The 22,901-nt window shown below is 42.6% G+C and overlaps 1 protein-coding gene across 2 annotated transcripts in view; it reads right to left on the bottom strand.

Moving 5' to 3' along the window:
* Positions 1 to 2,657: 2,657 nt before the first annotated feature.
* The window catches only part of pmt (phosphoethanolamine methyltransferase), a 29,321-nt gene continuing 9,077 nt past the window's right edge, over positions 2,658 to 22,901 (bottom strand). For both annotated transcript variants that reach the window (XM_053685571.1, XM_017485764.2), the window contains exons 2-12: positions 18,056 to 18,227; positions 15,256 to 15,411; positions 14,523 to 14,659; positions 11,982 to 12,139; positions 10,848 to 11,042; positions 9,027 to 9,116; positions 7,008 to 7,097; positions 6,755 to 6,877; positions 4,420 to 4,551; positions 3,192 to 3,308; positions 2,658 to 2,989 (exon numbers count right to left, since the gene is read on the bottom strand). In XM_053685571.1, the coding sequence (XP_053541546.1) occupies positions 2,879 to 2,989; positions 3,192 to 3,308; positions 4,420 to 4,551; positions 6,755 to 6,877; positions 7,008 to 7,097; positions 9,027 to 9,116; positions 10,848 to 11,042; positions 11,982 to 12,139; positions 14,523 to 14,659; positions 15,256 to 15,411; positions 18,056 to 18,216 (1,470 nt within the window). In that variant the 5' untranslated portion in view covers positions 18,217 to 18,227 and the 3' untranslated portion in view covers positions 2,658 to 2,878. The remainder of the gene's footprint in view (positions 2,990 to 3,191; positions 3,309 to 4,419; positions 4,552 to 6,754; positions 6,878 to 7,007; positions 7,098 to 9,026; positions 9,117 to 10,847; positions 11,043 to 11,981; positions 12,140 to 14,522; positions 14,660 to 15,255; positions 15,412 to 18,055; positions 18,228 to 22,901) is intronic.

The following is a 22,901-nucleotide window of genomic DNA, read 5'->3' as shown; positions in this document are numbered from 1 at the left end:
CAGATGCTTTCTTTCTCTACACTTTGGCCTGTCTGTCACTTTGGTAGAGGTTCATCTTGGTTGTAGAACATTTGTGGCTCATCTTTATATTTCTTTGCAAATTACAATCTGGCTTTCTGATTCTTACTGCTGATGAATGGTTTGCATCTTGTGCTTTGGCCTCTATATTTCTGTTCTCAAGATCTTCTTTGAACAGTGGATTGAGGTACCTTGTGGAGGTTGTTGGTGATGTCCCGAACTGTTGTTTGGGGTTTTTCTTCAGAGCTCTCACTGTGTTTCTGTCATCAACTGCTGATGTTTACTTTGTCTGACCTGTTCCATGTCTCGTTGTTAGTACATCAGTGGTTTCTTTCTTTTTCAGGACATTCCAAATTGTTGTGTTGGCTATGCCCAATGTTCGTGCCCAACGATTTTCCCTCTTTTCTCAGGTTCAAAATTGCTTGCTTTTTCCTATAGATAGCTCTCTGGTCTTTATGTTTTAGGTCTATCCTTTTTAACAACAAATGCCGTCTTTACAGGTGAAACCCAGGGCTCAAACCAAGAGTAGACATTCAGAGCTATTAATTGTAATTAATCTAACAGGATTAATTAGCTGGGCAACAACAAACATCTGTCAGTCATGTGTTCCAGTATTTTTGATCACTTGAAAAATTGGTTGGTTCAAACAAAACATGCCATGTTCTAAGTTGTTTAACACATCTAGATATAAATATCAGGAAATGAAAGCTGAAATCTGATCTATCGTCTCAAATTCACATTATAATCTCAAACAATTGGATTGGCCTTGCCGTACCAATAATTCCGGAGGGGAGTGTACATACAGTGAATTGAGATGGGATAGTTTTTGAATGTCCACACTGTCTAAGCATTCGTGCCAATAATTTAAAAAATGAAAAAAAGGAAAACACATGATACATGTCTAAAATCCTCAAGGTGGTGATTGTGTATATATGAATGAAAATGTTTATCATATTCAAAAGCATGACCCTTACTTTCATCATTCTCAGTGATTTGTTTAAAAAGTGATTTATTTGTAGCATACTTATTCATGGCATCATTCAATCAGATTTCAATAACAGGACGTAAGAAAATCTTCACCAAATTCATCATCAATATAGTCACATATCACATGAACACAGTAGACTCTGTGAAACTGACTACATAGTAAGAAGTAACATTATGTAATTAAGCAATAACAGCAAAAATAGGGTTTAGAAAGTCTTCAATATTGTTCTGTGGTGGATCATACAGGGGGCAGGTGGGACAGATAGCATACATTGGGGCAGATCCCCGCTGTTTATATCAGCTGTTCATTGAACATTGGACCTCATGATTTCAATTCCAAGCACCACCAAGCTGCCACTGCTGGGTGTTGAACAAGGCCCTTAACCCTCAACTGCTCAGTTGTGTAAATGAGATAACTATAAGTTGCTCTTGATAAAGGTGTCTGCCAAATGCTGTAAATGAAATACCAATTACCTCTTCTGAGTGACCAATTATTTTTAAAATGTAGCTATTTGACAGATATAAACCGATGTTCCATTGATAACCTTCTACAGAGTTATTATTTCACCTCGTGGTCAAAAATGGGAACTACTACAAGATCCAACAGACGTCCATTGGAGCAGGATTCACGCTGCTCCATGCTCGGGGGAGGAGAAGCGGACCAGGCCGTAGTATTAAAAGGTTTGCCAGATTGGGCTAGTTAACTAATACTCTGTGGCTGCTAGAGCTTTTTTTTTATAGCAAATAATATCAATTAAATCTAAAAACGTTATCTGCAAAACGGCAAAGTGTAAGTGCAGACAGTGTGTCTATGATGTACGGAACTGTTACTCCGTCAGAGTGGGTGAAAGCATGTTGAACATCCCTAAATTTCAACTATTAAATGCTGTTACTTTAAGAGATAGAGGAACAATAATCACCTACAAATTTCATACAATTTGGGTGAAGGTGCACTGGTCCATATCCACATAAAACTGTCCTGTATGAGATGCCTGCAAGAAAAAAGCTATTATTTAATAGAAACCATATGAACCAAGTTTCAAAATGTTTAGTGGTCAGAAGCGACCAATCTAGAGCATTTGGGCCAAAATGTAGTGTGGTGCAAACCGGATGCTACCAATCTATTGAGAAATACCATCTCTCCTGTAAAGTATGATGGTGTCAGTCATGCTGTAGGGATGCTTTTATCAGAGGGGATGGCGCATGTTAAGACTGAAGGATAACTAGAACCAAAATACAGGGAAATGCTCAAAACATGATTCAGTTTGCTAAGAAACTAAAACCTGGGCGAAATTTCACCTTTCAACAAGACAATGATCCTGAGCATGACGCTGAAGCAACAGAGAAAGCAAAATTACCCAGTTTCTAGTTGCCCATGATGGCTTTATGGCTTAGAAGCAGCAGAGGTAACCATTCAAAACACAAGCTAGAAAACATCAGGGGGAAAACAAAACTAATTCATGTCCAATTCGACCTATCCGGGGTCGAGTTCATTAACTGTAATCTTTTTTTTCCCTTGGAAGTGACAAATCCACAGATTCAACTCTGAATTCACGATAGCCTTCTTCTTGGAGTGGACCCATAATCTTCCAAATATATAGCCTTGTTACTTATCTGCCTAGAATATGCCACACAAAAAAGTACAACAAGAACAAGGGAAAAATATTTCTTTTTTATTTAAGTAATATTACAATGCTTAAAAATTCCTAAATATTAACACCGTGCCGCATTGGCCTGTTTCATTTACAGAACCCAAATATACTGTATTTTGTACAATTATGCAACTTAGGGCATTTGAAGTAAAATTTTCATCAGCTGTGCGCTTTCTCTTATTGCACCTATAGAACATACAGGAGTTCTCTCTCTATTTCTCTCAGTCTCTGGTGGCACAGAACAGACCCCAGCGTTGATCTCCAGTTTCACAGCGCTGCAACTTTTCTGTCCAGCCATTTACAATAGTATCATAGTCCTCCTGGGAAAACTCCTGCATGGAGGCAGAGCAATGTTATAACCCATTCATAACATGTTTACATCATGTTTATGATCTATTTGTAAACTCTCATACTGTGAAGCATAGGAAATTATTTTGTGACATTCTATAAATGAGCATTTGTAGCTGTTATTTAAATACATTCTGTGTGTGTGTGTGTGTGTGTGTGTGTGTGTGTGTGTGTAAGATCTTTTACCTGTATAAATTCCACTTTAATCTCCTCTGCTCTCTTAAGCTCACTCTTTATCACCTGAATGAACTGGGCAGTTCTGTCGTCTGCTCTTACATTAGTGAACCCTGCTTCTTCCAAGTACTAAAAGACAGCCGCACACACGCGCACACACACACACACACACACACACACACACACACACACACACACTGTCATTAGGAATGATTATCGCAACTGTCAAACCCAACAAGTTATTTATAACATAAAACAGTACTGCTATACAGATAGACTGTGAGATTACTTCCTCTCTGTTTGATACAGATCTGTGTTCCATTAAGTCTAAACGATGCTATTTTAGAATATAGTGTTTTAGTGACTATTTTTTCAGCTAAGATCTGAAGCACATCATCATATGACTGTCTAAACATAGTGACAGGAAATCTGTTTCATTCAAATGACAGTTTCTATCTTTTTTTTCCATAGATGATGAAGAATGCTGCGTCTCTAGCTTTCTTTAAGCGTACTTGTTTTTCATTTGTCTCTCTTCCTTCTCTTCCTATATTATATATAGCTAAAAACACACTGAGAATTAATAAGCTACCTCATTGAACAGCCTTCAATGCTGCAGGATGACAGTTCAATGCACTATATGCTTTATCACAGAAAACTGATTACAATTGGAGAGTGTGTGTGTAGGTGAGCTAGAATTTAGCATTAAACTCCATTTGATATACACTCCACTCTTTTAAAAGTCAACAAATTAATGGACCAGCCTCCAAGATACAGACGATCTTGTTCTTGACAGTTTGCTGTCAGTGTGACTTAAAAAATGAAGAGCTTCTGACATGAAAATGTTATGGATACATTTTGACATATAATGTGTGTGTGTGTGTGTGTTCAGCCTTCATAGACATTTCATATCACTCTTACATATGATGACTTGGAGGAAGTGCTCACCACTGAGTTAGTGCTCGAGTCCTTAAGTTTTCCGGTAGTGACCTTGTCTGTTCTATTTATTGAGTTCTTCGTAGTCTAGTTAAACCAGTCTGCTGATCACCTGATACTTCACCTGATACAAGCCTGTCTATTGGCTTGATTTCGGTTTGCCTGCATCCGAAGCCTGTCCACGCTTGACAACACTGATATCTACTGGACTATATTTTATAATAATATATAAAACAGACCTGATCTGAGGTCAGTACTTTTGTCCCATGTGAGTTAAGTGCAATTATTCTAGCTTATGGTGGCTCACCTTGCCATATCTCTGTGGTGTATAAAGGATGTAACCTCTCTGGTTAACATATTCCTGAAAGGCAGGAGTCCACGGCTTCTCTCCACAGCAGTAATCACTGATTAGTACCTGTCCACCAGGCTTCAACCATGACTACACACAAACACAAAACAGAATGAGACACACAACACTGACAACTGATACTTAAGCTTATTGCCTAAAATAAACTACATGACCAGTAGAGGGCAGTGATATTTAAGAGATCGGAGCAAGATTTTTTATTTTGTTTTCAACCTCTGTGCTGTCGGACTAAAGTGGGGGGAAGAAACAATGGCAACTCCATTAGGCCTCATCATAGCACAGAGACAGCGCTGGTTAAAGTAGTAAATGACCTACTACTGGCCTCTGATCAGGGTTGTGTCTCCTTGCTTGTGTTGCTTGACCTTAGTGCATCTTTTGATACAATTGATCATACTATTCTCCTTGATAGACTAGAAAACGTTATTTGCATTATGGGAACGGCCCTCTCCTGGCTCTTATATGTAAATGGTGATTTCTCTATGCACTGAGGTGTTTGATGTTCCACAAGGTTCTGTTTTAGGCCCACTGCTTTTTTCTTTATATCTGCTACCTCTGGGTCAAATGGAATTCACTTCCACTGTTATGCTGATAACACAGAGTTGTATGTTTCAGCGAAGCCAGATGAGAGACACCAGCTTATTAAAGTTGAGGAATGTGTAAAGGACATTAGACACTGGATGCTTATTAACTTCCTCTTACTTAATTCTGACAAGACAGAAGTACATCTACTAGGACCACATGCACCTAGAAGTAAGAATTCTAATTACATAGTAACTCTGGATGGTCTTTCTGTTTCATCATGTTCAGTAAAAGACCTTGGTGTGATTATTGACTCCAGTCTTTCATTTGACGCTCATGTAGATAATATTACTAGGATAGCCTTCTTTCATCTCAGAAATATTGCTAAGATATAAAATATAATGTCACTACATGATGCAGGAAAAATTGTTCATGCTTTTGTCACCTCTAGGTTGGATTACTGTAATACTTTAGTTCTGCCTCTATTTGAGACTGTGTATAGTTTATTATGGATATTTCCATTTATAAACTTTATATTTTCATAATTGTTTAATATTCTGTAAAAGTTACATTTTTCCTGCCATTTTTTTTATACATTTATATATGAGGACTCTTATTGTGACGTGTTGTCGCAAGCACTGCACGTTGGGTAACAGGTAACAGGTCGAAATATGTTTGTTATATCTGAGTCAATCCTTTTTATGTAATATAACTGTTTATTAATTAATGCTGAGGGGACACTTTTAAATAATTTAGAGAACGGGCAGGGGCTCGAGCCCCCGGAGCATACCCACCCCCCACTCAACCCCCCTTCTGCACGTCCCTTTAATGAACCCACTATTAAAGCAATTGCTGCCCCCAAATGCTGCTCATTCAAAAGCGAACGTGAAATGCACAGGGCTGCACATAAGCGATTTAAAAGCGAGGGGGAAAAGAGGAAAAAGCACCAAAGCCCCCTTTCGCAGCAACTTTCTTCTGGAAAGCTCTACAGACACAGGGTTACCATCTTCTATAAAGTTTCCCCTGCATTTTTATAAAATCGAAAATGTGACCAAAGGATTTGCGTCAGACTCATGCTGGGTGTGTGTGGACAGCATTTACCGCGAGTTTTATGAATCACGATAATTGCACATGGTTTTAATGATGGTTAAATGTGACACGGTACCACTAACCGTCAGGGAATTTTATCGTAGTTTATCGTGAAGCCGGTAACCGTTTCATCCCTAATTTACATATTTCTGAAAAGCTGCTTTGGGACAATGTCTATTGTTAAAAGCGCTAAACAAATCAAACTGAATTGAATTGAATGTTCATCTTTTGTTAGCAACAATCTCGCCAACTAACTGTGATGAGCGATGTATGTTTATCTCCTCATAACTGAAAACTGTATATATACATTTATAGCTTTAACAACCTAATGTCTGTATGGTGGCTGATCTAAAGCAAGCACTTCTGTATACAGCATAACTCGTTTAAAAAAAATAAAGAAGTGCTACTTTGTTTACTGCTGCTTCTGTGAGCAGCCATGTTGATTTAACGTCACTTGCTGAACTCAGGAGGGTTGAGGTTTCCGAGTAGGAATTCCGAGTTGAGCGAGTGTTTTCTTAGTTTTTCCTAGTCGGAGTTCGGAAATTCAGAGTTATAGTTAGAGTTTTAGTTGATGCAGCAATCGACCAGCACTAACACACACACACACACACACACACACACACACACACACACACACACACACACACACACACACACACACTCTCACATGAAATTTTCTGAAGAGTCCGAGTTTATCTTTGATGTGCAGAATGCTGTCTCTGCTGTACACCACATCAAACGTGCTATCTGGAAATGTCCTCTTAGTGGCGTCTGACATCTCAAACTGCACCTGAAGCAGAGTGGACATTTAGTTGTCACTTTCTTTAAGTCTAAAAGAAGTGTAATAACATCACTGTAAAAAATCCATCCTATGGCCTTTGATTGTTCAATGTATATTAATCCAAATGAGTGTCACTCACAGATGGCAGTTTCTCAGCCACAGCCCTCTCCATAGCGATCTCCACCATGTTTGACGACAAGTCCATTCCCAAAACATCCACCCCAAAGGTCTGTCAATCAAACAAACAGCCAGTGAGGTCACTGAGAAACTCATGAAATGGCTTTGTACCTCTGTCTTCACTGAGCATTAGCCAAGTTAAAACTGAATCATTAAAAACAGAATAGTGAAAAACTCTATGTATTCTGGGAAAAGTACCACACAAAGACAGGAAACCAAGTGTGCAAGGAAAGGAAACCATCCAGATAAGAACACCAATCTATTTTACACAGTAATGCAATGAGACAAATGAAAACTCAGGCCGTTGACAGTACAGTGCATCTGGAAAGTATTCACAGCGCTTCACTTTTTACACATTTTGTTATGTTACAGCCTTATTCCAAAATGTATTAAATTTATTATTTTCTTCAAAATTCTACAAACAATACCGCATAATGACGACATGAAAGAAGTTTGTTTGAAATCTTTGCAAATTTATTCAAAATAAATTATGTACATGGCACATGTACATAAGTATTTACAGCCTTTGCCATGACACTCAAAATTAAGCTCAGGTGCATCCTGTACCCACTGATCATCCATGAGATGTTTCTACAACTTGATTGGAGTCCACCTGTGGTAAATTCAGTTGATTGGACATGATTTGGAAAGGCACACACCTGTCTATATAAGGTCTCACAGTTAACAAAGCATGCCAAGCCATGAAGTCCAAGGACTTGTCTGTAGACCTCTGAGACAGGATTGTATCGAGGCACAGATCTGGGGAAGGGTACAGAAACATTTCTGCAGCATTGTAGGTCCCAATGAGCACAGTGGCCTCCATCATCCGTAAATGGAAGAAGTTTGGAACCACCAGGACTCTTCCTAGAGATGGCCGCCCAGCCAAACTGAGCGATCGGGGGAGAAGGGCCTTAGTCAGGGAGGTGACGAAAAAAACCCAATGGTCACTCTGACAGAGCTCCAGCATGTCTCTGTGGAGAGAGGAGAACCTTCCAGAAGAACAACCATCTCTGCAGACCTCCACCAATCAGGCCTGTATGGTTGAGTGGCCAGACGGAAGCCACTCCTCAGTAAAAGGCACATGATAGCCTGCCTGGAGTTTGCCAAAAGGCACCTGAAGGACTCTCAGACCATGATGAAACAAAGATTGAACTCTTTGGCCTGAATGACAAACGTCATATCTGGAGGAAACCAGGCACCAGGCATCACCTGGCCAATACCATCCCTACAGTGGAGCATGGTGGTAGCAGCATCATGCTGTGGGGATGTTTTTCAGCGGCAGGAACTGGGAAACTAGCCAGGCTCGAGGGAATGATGAATGCAGCAATGTACAGAGACATCCTTGATGAAAACCTGCTCAAAAGCGCTCTGGACCTCAGACTGGGGCGAAGGTTTATCTTCCAACAAAGGCAACGACCCTAAGCACACAGCCAAGATAAAGAAAGAGTGGCTACAGGACAACTCTGTGAATGTCTTTGAGTGGCCCAGTCGGAGCCCAGACTTGAACCTGATTGAACATCTCTGGAGAGATCTGAAAATGGCTGTGCACCGATGCTCCCCATCCAACCTGATGGAGCTTGAGAAGTCCTGCAAAGAAGAATGGGAGAAACGGCCCAAAAATAGGTGTGCCAAGCTTGTAGCATCATACTCAAAAAGACTGGAGGCTGTAATTGGTGCCAAAGGTGCTTCAACAAAGTATCGAGCAAAGGCTGTGAATACTTATGTAAATGTGCTTTTTTTTGTTTATTTTTAATAAATTTGCAAAGATTTCAAACAAACTTCTTTCATGTTGTCATAGTGGGGTATTGTTTGTAGAATTTTGAGGAAAATAATTAATTTAATCCATTTTGGAATAATGCTGTAACATGACAAAATGTGGAAAAAGTGGAGCGCTGTGAATACTTTCCAGATGCACTGTATAACCCTCCTACCACCCTGATGCTGTTAAATTGACCAGTCAGTCAGCGACCATGCGGCTCACCTTGGCCATGTAGAAATCCCCTCCCCCAATGCCACAGCCCACATCAAGGACTTTTTTTCCTGGCTTAAGGTTCAGCAGGTCAACAAACTCCTGAAGGGGTCAAGAGAAAAATATCACAAATTCAGGGAAAAAAACTCATAAACACAGTGAACATTTGCCTAAGGCACCAAAACTGTACTTAATTCAGTGTAAATATCAGCAGAAAAATTAAATATCCAGAAACTCATGTAATATTTTCATAAACAAAAAGTGAGGACTTCCTTACTAACACAATACTAAGACATGAGTGACCTATATGACATGAGTGACAGATATGACCTATATCTGTTTGATTTTATGCGTTACGCTGCTGCCACATGATTGGCTAATTGGATAATTACATAACTTAGCAGGACTACATATGTTCCTAATTACGTGGTCGGTAAGTGTATTTTTGTATTTTAAGAGTATTTTTAGTTTAAGACACTTGCATATACAGTATACAGTTGCACTCGGAAGTTTCCAAACACTCATCATGGACATGAATGTCATGGCAATATTGGGCTTTGAGTGACAACACTCATTGGATTGACCAACACACAGTACTATGGGAAAGTCCACGAAGCACAGTGCAGATCTGAAAAAGAGGTTGATGGATTTACACAAGTCAGGAATGTCTCTTGGAGCCATTTCTAAACAATTGCAGATTCCAGGCTCATCAGTCCAAACAATTGTATGTAAGTACAAGTTATTGGGAAGTGTAGCCACTTTGCCAAGGTCTGGAAGAAGACCCAAACTGTCACTCTCAGCTGAGAGGAAATTGTTTGGATGGCCAGGAAAAACCAAGGAACCACCCAGGCACAGGCCTGCCATGAACTGGAAGCTGCTGGAACATCAGTGTCACTTTTTACAGTCAAGCGAGTTTTATATCACCATGGACTGAAAGGCTGCTGTTCAAGAAAGAAGCCCTGCTCCAAAATAGTCCATGTAAATTTTGCTGCTGACCATATGAACAAAGAAAAAGCCTTCTGGAGGAAAGTTTTATGGTTAGATGAGATAAAGATGAAGGTGTTTGGCCACAATGACCAGAGGTATGTTTGGAGGAGTAAAGAACTGTTAAGCATGGTGGTGGTAGCATTATGCTCAGGGGCTGTTTTGCTTCCAGTGGAACTGGTGCTTTGCACAAAGTGGATGGAATAATGAAGAAGGAGGACTACATTAGAATTATTCAGCATGATCTCAAACCATCAGACAGACGGTTGAAACTTGGACACAGTTGGGTGTTCCAGCAGGACAATGACCCCAAACACACATCAAAGCTGGTTGTGGAATGGATAAAGCAGGCTAACATTAAGCTTTTGGAATGGCCTTCCCAAAGTCCTGATCTCAACCTTATCAAAAATTTGTTTACTGTGCTTAAAAGTCGAGTCAGGGCCAGGAAACTAACAAATGTCAGTGAACTTTACCAATTCTGGTGAAGAGTGGTCAAATATCCAACCAGAATTCTGCCAGAATCTGGTTGATGGATAATAAAAACGTCTGCTCGAGGCACACACAAGTAATGGTCCAACAAAACACAATATGTTTAGCAGTCTTTATATGTGCTTTTTAAATAGCTATATAGTTTAATATACATTGATTAAAAGCTGTACATTATGCTTCAGTTCTTCCTACTGAATGCATCCCAACAAAACATTTGTGTTTATTTTAAAATATTTTGGAGTACTACTGCCTCCAAATGGAAAATACATTACATACATTGTATTTATGAGCTTTACTCATAAAAGGTGTTTTAATCTTGGCCCTTTCCCTCATCAAGGCTGCCTCTTCTTACCCCCTTACCTTGGTGGTGCTTTGTCCACCAGTACTGACATAGCCATAGCCAAATATCTTCTCGTATCGCAGAATTCCCCTGTGTGTATACTGCTGGTTATCCAGGAACTGCTGGAAGGTGCTGAAGCCTCCTTGGTGCTGCTGGACCAAGTCCCGACAAGCTTTCTGCATCAGCCAGCACATTTGATTCTGGTTCTTCTTCATCTGAGAGAGAGAGAAGTGATCAGTTAATTCACATGCACTAATGCTGTTGCTGTCGCATCAGAGGATGTTACTGTTTCAGTTTTAACCCCTTTACTGGTTTAAAAAAAATTGCCGTATATTTCCATTTTTCCTCACACTGACTATAAGCTAGCGCTTGGCAGAATTGAGAGCTATAAGCCAATAAGACACGAGTATTTAAATGTATTTTTCTGTCTGATTGGTCTCACCTCAGTCATTATTAAATATTACATTTAATAAAAAAGTCAAGTAACAATTTTATTGGCATGAGTAACTGTAATCAAATTACATAAATTTAAAATGTAATGCATTACATTACTGCGTTATCAGAAAAAGTCATTAGATTACGGCTCTATCAGAGTTATACCCAACTCTGATAGCTAGTATACATCAGAACAAAATGTCGTTTCTCCAGGACCATGGTGCAACACAGAACACTACTGAGACGAGTGTGAGGACAATAAACACACAAAACAGAACAATAGATATACAAGACAGTAAATACACAGAACATGGGCTGTAAACTATTTTGTTTACAGTGCATCTATCAGTGTATACCTGATAGAGTATTTAAACTAGTGCCTGTAGTGGTACTGTTTACGTATTATCACAGCATGCTACCATAAAAATACTTTTAGCATGCCTTAAGATTCAACACTCTGTATACACTGCACCTACATCATATTAGAAGATATAAAACAAGTATGATGATAAATACATTCATCCACGCATGCCAGTGATCTGATTTGTGCACATTTAGAAAGATCAAAAGTCATGTTTGATAACTACACATAACCAGCTCAGAGCATGAGCAGATGTTATCATTATGCCCCACACTGAAGTGATTTAAATATGCAACTAGAGGTAAATGTTAATATTGTATATTAACAAAACTAACAAAAGAAACTGAATGATTTATACCTTAATGTAGGTCTGTACAGTTCTGCTCAGGATGATCTCAAACCCATAGGACTGTTTACCCTTCTCCCCTGACTCGACCCAAGTAACTGATGTCATCAGATGGTTATAATGGGCAGGACTACGGTAGTGAGTCGGGTTAAAATCTCTCTTACTGTCTCCTGTGAAGGATAAAAAGCAGTAATTGTTCATTTTTAAATCTAAGGTCTGTTAAAGATACCAAACGGTACAGCATATAATTAACACAGATTATATAAACTGCAACTGTCAAAATATTTCACTAACAACAACAAAGTAATAAAATATATGAATATATTTGGTATTTTGTATGGAACATGGTATGTATTATTAATTGTGCTATAAATGACAGAAAATGGTTCATAAATATTTGTAACTATGTGTCAGACTCTAAGCATTATAAAACCCAGACTAAACTACATAATACACAATGTACTTTACAACTAATCAATTACAGAAATTATACCAGGGTGGAAATTAGGCAATGTCTTAGATCAAAAGAATAGTGAACAATCACAGCGAGAGGGTCTAAAAGTGACACTATCGATGGAAATATCTAAAGGTTGTAATGAACACAGGTGTCATATCACAGCAAACCAGCGACTCCATTTCTCAGAATGCACCACGAACTGCAAACATGGCCAAAGACAACTACAACTCCCAAACACACACACACACACACACACACACAAACACAGACACATTCACAATCTCCTGAGTTCTAATTAGACACGCCTGCTGCCAGCTGCTGGTTTTGACTTTGTTCATGTTTATGATCTTGTCTCTCTGCCTAGCCTAGTTTGGACTGTTCGCCTAATCGCCTGACCTCTGTTTGTCTACAGTATGTTTATTGATTTCTGCCTAATCCTTTGGACTTGTTGTTTTATTAAACTGCCATACCTGCACTTGCTTCCGTCTGTGACCCCATTATGTGACAGAATACTTCGCCATAACATGGAAGCAGCAGGCTTGCTAACAAGCCGTTGATGCCCACGGACAGCTCATGGTAGATCACCTCCAACAGCTGCCTATCTGATGGAACAGATCACTCGTCTTTTCCAGAGCACGCCGACAGTCATGCAGACTCGCACCCTGTTTCTTTCGATACCAGTGCCGGAGACGTATGCAGGTGATCCGACGCGATGCAAAGGTTTTCTCCTGCAATGCATGTTGATCTTCACCAGCTATGCAGGCAGGGAGATGAGTGGAAAATGGCCTTCAGTACCACCTCAGGCCACTATGAGTACTTGGTCATGCCATGTGGGCTCTCTAGCACCCTCTCAGTGTTCAAGTCTCTCATCAACAACGTCCTAGGGACCTGTTGGGGAGAAGTGTCATCACATGCATCGACAAAATCTTGATATATTCCGGTTCCCCTGAAGAACATGTCCTCCACGCACGTAAAGTGTTACAAAGACTCCTTCAACACCAGCTCTACGTCAAAGTAGAGAAATGTGAATTCCACCAGCACACCATCTCATTCTTGGGCTACATCATCAGCCCTGAGGGAGTCACCATGGACGGGTAAAGGTAAAGTGGTGACAGATTGGTCTACTCTACAAGCGGTCAAGGAATTACAATGATTTTTGGGCTTCGCCAAATACTATCAATGTTTTATCAGTGGATTCAACTCCATTGCATACCCCTTAATGTCCCTGCTGAGAGGCAAGCCGAAACAATTACCCTGGAATCCAGCCACCCAACTCAACTCCAGGAAGCATTCAACACAGCTCCCATCCTAAAGCACCCTGACCCTTCCAGGCCTTTTGTCATGGAGGTAGATGCCTTGGAGACAGGAGTGGGACATATCCTCTGACAGAGGTTTGGGGATGAGCCAAGGCTTCACCCTGTGGCCTTCTTCTCCAAGAAATTGTCTTGAGCAGAATGAAACTATGAAGTGGGAAACTGAGAACTCTTTGCGGTCAAACTAGCCCTGGAGGAATGGCGACACTGGCTGGAAGGAGCAACACACTCCATCATTTGCACAGACCACAAGAACCTTGAGTACCTACATACAGCCATGCATCTGACACCTCGTCAAGCCTGCTGGTCATTATTCTTCTCATGCTTCCAGTTCACACTGTCCTACGACCTTATCTCTCTGCCTTGCCTAGATTGGACTGTTCACCAATAGAGGGACATAACTCTAATACTTAATACCTACATCATCATCATTTATGAATTAATGGTAGGCCCAGATTCTGAACAATGCTAGTCACATATTGATTGGAAGCTACTAAATTGAATCGAAACGTATAATAGCAGATTTGAGGTACTTTCAAATCCAGTTTTGTCAGGACTTAATTAAAAAAAGGTTAACGTTCATCCATAATTTTTTATACCATGAATACAGGCTTTAAGCAATATGCATGGCAGACCTATAATTGACCTACTACTGGCATGATCTGAGTGTCATCTCTATAACACTGCAAGACCAGTTTCCCCAATTAACAAGGAAAATGGGACAAGGGGACTAAAGTTCACCAACCACTAAATGAATTTGTGTAGTGTATTTTCAAATTTAACCTGATTGGTGGAAACAGGATTCTCTGAAGAAGAGGTAACCGTTTGGACGAAGCCAGGCCAGCATCTTCTCTGCCAGTGAGCACAGCTCCTCGTCACTCAGATACATGAGCAGCCAGTTAGAAAAGATCAGGTCAAAACTGTGGTAAGGAAACCAAACAATGTTGAACAGACCTATGATTCCATTCATGCATCAAGACTCATTTACCTACTTGACCATCCAACCATGACTTCATTTACAGCATTCTTTTAGTGCTGTACCAAATATTACACTGACTGTGCTCGACCCAGTTCAGCACCCTCAATAACATCATTCAGCAGAAATTCTTCACTAGTGAAAACACAGTTTAAAATCTAATTAAGATCTGGGTGGTTTGGACCAAGGCCATGACCTACCCCAGAAAACTCATTCACAGACCCCAGATGAACCTGCATTACTATTCTCCTAGTAACAGCGAGTCAAGGTAACTGGATGTTTATTTCATGATGAAGCATTTTGGATGAATGGCAAAATAACGTGATGCTTTGTAATACAATTCCTACAATGTTACTCGTTATGTGGCTTAAATTAGTCAGTTAATATCTGTGGATTGTCACACCAAGGCTGTGCCACACAAAGTTCATTCATTCATTTGCTGGTTTATTCTCTCATTCATCCACTTATTCTTTCCATTAATTCATGAGAACACATGAGAAAATAGCACTGTAGTTTCCACAACTTCATTCCTATTCCCACCTCTTTTCAGGAAACTCCAACTGTGTGACATCTGCTTGGATAAACTCTGCATTTCCAAGGTGACTGTTCTTCTCCTTGTTTTTTTCCACAAAGTTCTCCATAAAGTCCACGGCCGTCACATGACGTGCCTTGCCAATGAGATGACTTGTGTATCGTCTGGAAAGATCAAAGGTCACATTTTTTTAAATAAAGGTAAACAAACCAGCAGAACAGCTCTTGAGTAATGAATTAGTTATTGTCATAACTATGTTCTAACCAGCAATCTACAAAAAATCCATTGATTATAAGACTTTTAATATGGCTATTTTCTGCCTTTTTAAAGCCGTTTTAATTTCTTACTTCCCTTACTTTAACAGTGTCATCAGTATTAGTCTGAGATTTTAAACCTCTACAGGTTTTGTTCCTAAAGAATTGAAATATTTTAATTCTTACAAAATAAATGCATTGCATTTTATTCCAATGACTGTCTTGAAAAACTCTGTTTTGCTTGCATTTACTTCTTACCCATATTTGCAGTATGCCAAATGTGTTAATATACTACCAACATTCTGGATGGATTACCTATTTGGATGTTTTCTTACAGATGTTAAAGGCCATGTCCATGTGTATTAATGTGTAACTAAATATTCTCATCAATTAGCTTTATCAGCATCATCCCTCTGAACAAAATGATTGATGTAATAAAGACAAACAGTAAGCACCTCTCTAAAAAGACATTAAAAAGTCATATAATGTAAATATGATATGATATGACATTTTGATATGAATTTTACTTTCACTGATCGTAGAGCATGTTCTACATTTTTAAAAACAGATCTCTAATTTGGATGTCACAAAGTCAGTGTAAAGTCAGTATACTTCCTGAAAGACAAAACTATGCATATCTATGTCCCAAACTTTCCTTCTCACTCAAACTTCCCACAGACATGCAAAAAACAACAACAACAACAAAAAAAAAACACGAAACTTAGGAAATTATTTACAAGATATACCCAAGGACCAAAACCAGATAATTAAATTTACTCTACAGCTCATGTTCTTTAAAAAAAAAAAAAAGAAAAGAAAAAAAAGAAAAAAAAAACCTACATTAACTCATTAACTCCTGTTTTTTTTTTCACTACTTATCAAAGGATGTCTCATTGACCTTGGCCTATCATTTTATTTTTTACAGCAAAACATGAAATATGGCTTTATCTCATGGATTATAGCAATATGAAGCATGTTTATGGAAACAGATACATAAAAGCCCTTGACATGCTTGTGGAAAAATAATGGAAACATTTGTTTGGTGCAGCTCCAGTTTCTGGTAGTAATTTAAATAGTGCTTTTGGACAGAATATAGACAGTAAGTATAGATTCATGGATTGTGTTCGCAGTAGCTATATTACATTGTGTAAGTTTAGAGCAGGGGTGTTAAATTCTGCCACATCAGAATTTTTGTGAGAACCTGAAGGGCCATAAGGCCATTTCTAGAAAAAAATAGGGGCTAACAGAAACTATAGGTGATAACATTTATTATACTGATTAAAATGATAGAACTAACCGGATAGTTTATTATAGACATATGAAGGTAAATCTTGATCAAGTAGCCTGCTAGAAGTTTATTGCAGTAAGAGGAAAAGTGGATCAGAATTGATAGAATAATCTGTAATTTCCCTTTATTACTAATATGTTGTTTTAATCATTTGGAACTGGCATATGGGTATTTTATGACAATTTCATTAATATGGTGATGGTAGATTGTGCTAACAAGCTCATTCCCAAAGCAGTCGGGTGTAAAATGATTCACACAAAATGTATACAGTTTTCAAAAAGACAACCACCTTACTGTATTGTGTGTAATAAAGGTGCAGTTATGAATTAAACAGACAAGAGTTTTCGGGTTAAAAATAAACAAGACAACATAGCTCTAGTCACTTTAGCCGCATTAGCTGTGGAATCTGCTAACGAGCACATTCGAAAAGGCGATTTGCAATCATTCACTAAATATAAAGCACAATACTTACGTCTTCTGGATATAAAGCTGGATCGTGAACAGTTCGTACTGATCCATGCTTGAGAATAAAAAATTTTGTAAATCATGCTCTGTATTGATCCTCGTTCACAAAGCAGTCTGGTGTAAACTGATTCGCACAAGCATACATGAATTTATCTATTTTTTGGCACACATTTCCTTAAAAAATATAACTACTCCACTGCGTCTTCAGTGGCTCTGATGCCGGGAGTACACGAAGACTCTTATGTCCATTATTACAGCCAACAGAACACTTATGAAGCTGAGACATTCTTCTTATCACTATAACTGCGCCAGCGTGAAGAACACGACGGATTGTGTGCAGCTCACTCAGGGGAGGATCTATGCTAATAGGGCAGAGTCTGTCACCAGTCGTGGGCGGGGCCTGTTCCAACGTGACATCACTTAGGAGAGAAAATGACTCACTTTGAGACTGTTTCTGGTTTAAGGGGAATACAAAAAAAGGAGTTGGTGGATTTTTACCATTGTAGGGTAGTTGTGTACACACACTTGTGTGTATGTACTATGTAAAATGAATTTTGCACAATAGGTCCCCTTTACCCTAACAAATCTGTGTCATCACTACTCCTACTGTACTTATCAATATAATTCTACAGATTATGAAACAATCAACATTTTATTTTGTATATTTCCTCATCACATCAAAAGTAATTCCTGGTTACTGCATTCCCAACACCCAATGTGTTTCTGCTGGCCTTGATTTGACACACGTGGTCTATGAAAATTGAATTCTGTTTCTGTCAGTAATAATACAATGTTACTAACCCAATGCCAGCACCTAGTTCCAATATATCAATGCCATCCAGGCTGGGTAACATCTCCAAAATCTCAGGCAGCTCATACTTGGTCAGCTGCTGTGCGTTGGAGTCCAGCATCATCTCTTCCACTGTGGCCTGCTGAGAATGCTCCTTCCAGAATGCGATCATAGTGGTACGTTCTTTTACCAGGGAGACAGAATTGAACATATTTTAGAAATTTTGCATACAGATTTGAATACAAATGAAATGTGGCTTACTTTAAAGTGACAAAATCCCTTAGGTGATTTTGTTATTAAACAAATATATACTCAAAATTACTCTTCATTCATTCTTCATGCTAATCTTCCTTCACAACTCTATACATTTTAAATTCTGTTCAAATACCTCTTTTAAGTGACCAATGACTTCTACAAAATTTTGCTATTTGACAGATAAGCCGGTGTACTTTGGTCACTTGTGCCATTGTGGGGCAGCACGCTCAATTCCAGGGAGTTATTATTGCACCTAGTGGTCAAAAATACAACACTAATAGAGGCACATTGGAACAAGAATCAATCTGCTCCAAGCTCAGACTATGATTATTTTACTCATGAGTTCAGGGGATGCAGCAGACAGGACAATTAGTGATACTAGTTAATGATATTAGATCTCATATCTAAAACATTTATTGTAAAAGAAACTGTAACCGAACAAGCATTAAATGTACATCGTTTAACAGAAACAAGTACTAGACCTAATGAGTATGTTGTAACTGAAGCTAACAATCATTGATACAGCTACTGTACATTGCCCTTGACTGTGGATAACTTATTATATGTACTTTTACAAGTATAAACATAGCCACAAAAATTTTATTAAAAAAGTCATGTTTCCAGTAATTAATATTTACAGACCTACAGTACAGGAATTCTACTCCCAGATTTATTGACTGGCTCATCATCTAACCCCATAGAACCTGATCAGGTGACAATGTTTAGAGTCCAAGTTCTGCTACACTCTAGACTTAAAAGAAAAATAATTAGAGAAAAAAAATAGGACTCTGGTATAGTCATCACATTAACACCTTTAAGGCAGCCACTTGAAAGTTAGAACACAAATGCAATCGAGCAAAATTGGTAATATTCCAAATGGGATGGTAGGAGAGCCTTAATTATTAGAAAGGCTATTACTGCTGCAAGATCAGTATATTTTTCCACCCTAATAGAAGATAACAATAATAATCTTTGGTTGTTATCTTATATCATAGCGAAGCAAATTAGAAACAAGATGTCGCGACCGGCAGAGATCCGGCGCACACCAGAGGGAAAACGCTCCTTCTCCGACTGCCGCACCGGCACGACGTGGGCAGCTTCCTGCCGAACATTCCGCCAGCTGGAAGGACCGCCGCGGCAGGGCGGGGCTGACGCGACTCCGGCCCGCGATTGGCGGATCCAACGGGGAAGTCCCACCACTCAGGCGACGACGGAGGAGGATAAAAGAGCGCGCTTCCGGCCGGGAAGCGGAAGAGAATATCGTGGCGTCAAGACGGACTCCGTGCGTGTTTGCAGCGATTCGCAACCTCCGATCACGACGGTAACCTCACGCCTCACGCTAAATTCTTCTCTCTCTCTCTCTCCCTCTCTCCAGGAGTCGTAAGCGCGGACGAGACCGCCGGATAGTGAGAGTCGCACCCACGGAGGACGCCGGCCCGGGAAAACCCCCGCCCCGCCTCGGGAATCCCGCCTCCGCCACGAGTCGACTCCGCCGGCCGTCACGCCTTCACAAACCCCCGCACTCTTCCATTTATCACACGTTCACCTCACCCTAGCCACAATAAAGCACCGTCTGCAACCACCCTTTGGTCTCCTGTGGGTCTGTACGCCGCCCTTCCCCGGGCTAATTCCTCACAACTGGTGGAGGATGCAGGCGTAGTACAGACCCGCCTACTGCAAAGAAAAAAAAAAAAAAAAAAACCCATCAAAAGAAAAACACACAAAAAAAAAAAAAAAAAAAAAAAAAAAAAAAAAAAAAAAAAAAAAAAAAAAAAAAAAAGTTTATAAATAAACCCGCGAGAGAGAGAGGAAAAAAAAAAAAAAAAATGGACCCCACCCTGCAACACTTGCTGGAGACCAGCCTCCAGCAGCACGCCGTGACGCAGCAGCTCGCCGAAAGCCTTCAGGTCGCCACACAGACACTGATCGCCATGAGGACTGAGACCCCCGCCGCCTCCACGCCTCTCCCCGACGCAACCAGCGAGATCCGCCGCCTACTACCCCCCCTTGGCCCCGAAGAGGACCTTGAGGCGTACTTCGAGACCTTCGAGAGTATCGCCTGCCGGGAGGGGTGGGACCGTGACGACTGGCCCCGTGCCCTTGGTCCCCTGCTCACGGGAGAGGCCCGAACAGCCTACTATGCCCTCGACCCGGAGGAGGCTACGGACTACCTGGCGATTAAGGAGGGAGTCCTGGCGTGGTGTGGCCGAACCCCTGGCCGGGCCGCTACTGAATTCCATCGTTGGGTTTATCGAACAGGTGCTCGACCACGTTGCCAGATGAACGCCCTCCTCCGGATCACCAAACGATGGCTCCGACCGGATCGGCATACCGCCTCGGAGGTGGCGGAGAAGGTGGCGGTCGACCGTTTCCTGAGAGCGCTACCCCGGGCAGAGAGACAGGCCGTGGGGGCCCACGCCCCAACTACGCCCCAGGAACTCCTGACTGCCCTGGAGCGAACCTTGGCCACCCTGGAGCTCGACTCCGGGGAGCAGCAGCACCTCGATCGGCCCCTCGGTGCCCAGGGCCCCCGGTCTGACCGCCAGACCCGGCCCCGCATCTGGAGGAACCCACAGAGGGCGCCCACTTGTGAACACCCCCGAGACGAGCCCATGCCTACAGAGCCGGAGAGGGAAGCCGCCCGGCTGCTTACAAAACCATGGCTGGCAGGCTGCGCCCTCCATCAGCAGCAACCGCCGGAGGCGCCCTCCGTGACGGTGTGGGTCGAAGGGAGACCGGTAACCGCCCTACTGGACACCGGGAGCACGGTGACCCTTGCCCAACCCTCCATCCTGCCTGAGGGGCGCCGACCAAGCGGGACGCTTACCGTGACATGCGTCCATGGGGACACCCGGGAGGTCCCCTCAGCTGAGGTCCAGATCCGGAGCGAAGCCAGCACCTGGCCCCTCCAGGTCGGAATCATCCCCGAACTCCCCGTGCCCCTCCTCCTGGGACGAGACTGGCCAGGATTCCGGGTGGTACCGAGAGCCGAGTCCTGGAGACCGCGGCGGCGGGGGAAGGGGATCCCAACCCGGCGGGCCTACCTGGCCCAGGACGACGGAGAGGCCACCTCAGAAGGTAAGACCCCCCAAACTACTAACCCTCTGTCATCTGTCTTTCCCCAGGTAAACCGGGAGGGAAAGTTCGGTCGGGAACAGAAGGAGGACGACCGACTGAAGCACTGCTGGGCCCAGGTACGGGTGATAGAGGGGGTCGACCAGAGCCCAGACCTGAGGCTCCCCACATCGTACTTCCTCGTCCGAGGGGGGCTCCTGTACCAACGGGCCTGCCGCCGCGGGGAGCAGGTGGACCTACTGGTGGTACCCCGAGCCAAGACAGCCATCTTATTACACCTAGCCCACACCCATCCCCTCGGCGGCCACCTGGGGGCCCGAAATACCCTGGAGAAACTGCGGGACCGCTTCGTGTGGCCCGGGATGGACGCGGAGGTCCGGACCTTTTGTCAACAGTGCCCGCAGTGCCAACGCACGGCCCCGCGGAGGCCCCCGCCGGCGCCCCTGATACCCCTGCCCATCATCGGTGTCCCGTTTGAGCGAGTGGGCATGGATCTCGTGGGGCCCCTACCCAAGTCGGCCCGGGGCCATGAATACATCCTGGTCCTGGTCGACTACGCCACTCGGTACCCTGAGGCGGTGCCGCTCCGCAAGGCCACCTCGCAAAACATCGCCAGGGAGCTGGTACTCCTCTTCAGTCGAGTGGGGATCCCCAAGGACGTGTTGACCGACCAAGGTACGCCGTTTGTCTCGAAGCTAATGGCGGATTTGTGTCGTATGTTACAGGTGAAGCACCTCCGGACGTCCGTCTACCACCCCCAAACCGACGGACTTGTTGAAAGGTTCAATCAGACCCTCAAGCGGATGCTGCGCCGGGTGGTGGACGAGGAGGGGAGGAACTGGGACCTCCTCCTCCCCTACGTACTCTTCGCCGTTCGGGAGTGCCCCCAGGCGTCCACGGGCTTCACGCCCTTCGAGCTCCTGTTCGGGCGGCGGCCGCGGGGATTGTTGGATGTAGCCCGCGAAGCCTGGGAGGAGCAACCATCCCCGTTCCGCTCCGTCGTCGAGTACGTGCAGGACATGCAAGCCAGGATTGACAGGGTGGGCCCCATCGTCCGGGAGCACATGCTGGCGGCGCAGGAGGAGCAGAAGAAGGTATACAACCGCCCCGCACAGCCCCGGGAATTCCAGCCGGGGGACCGGGTCCTCCTGTTAGTGCCCAGCAGCGCCTGCAAGTTCCTCGCCCGGTGGCAAGGTCCATACACTGTCCTCGAGCGCCGGGGCCCAGTCAACTACCGCCTACAGCAACCCGGTAAGCCGAAGGACGGGAAGCTATACCACATAAACCTGCTGAAAAAGTGGGTGGAACCAACCCCGGTGGTGTCGGCGTTCGCAGTTCAGGACTCGGACCGGGGCAAGGGTACCTTGGTCGGCTTCGGGGAGGACCTCACCCCCACCCAAAGACAGGAGCTTACCGAGCTGACCGACCAGTTTGCAGATGTGTTTTCGGCTGCCCCGGGAATGACTCAGCTGGTCCAGCATGAAATCAAGACTCCTCCCGGTGTAGTGGTGAGACAAAGGCCATACC

This window comes from Ictalurus punctatus, chromosome 14 (assembly GCF_001660625.3).
Source record: "Ictalurus punctatus breed USDA103 chromosome 14, Coco_2.0, whole genome shotgun sequence".
Taxonomy (NCBI): domain Eukaryota; kingdom Metazoa; phylum Chordata; class Actinopteri; order Siluriformes; family Ictaluridae; genus Ictalurus; species Ictalurus punctatus.
This window is presented reverse-complemented; position numbering and strand designations above follow the sequence as displayed.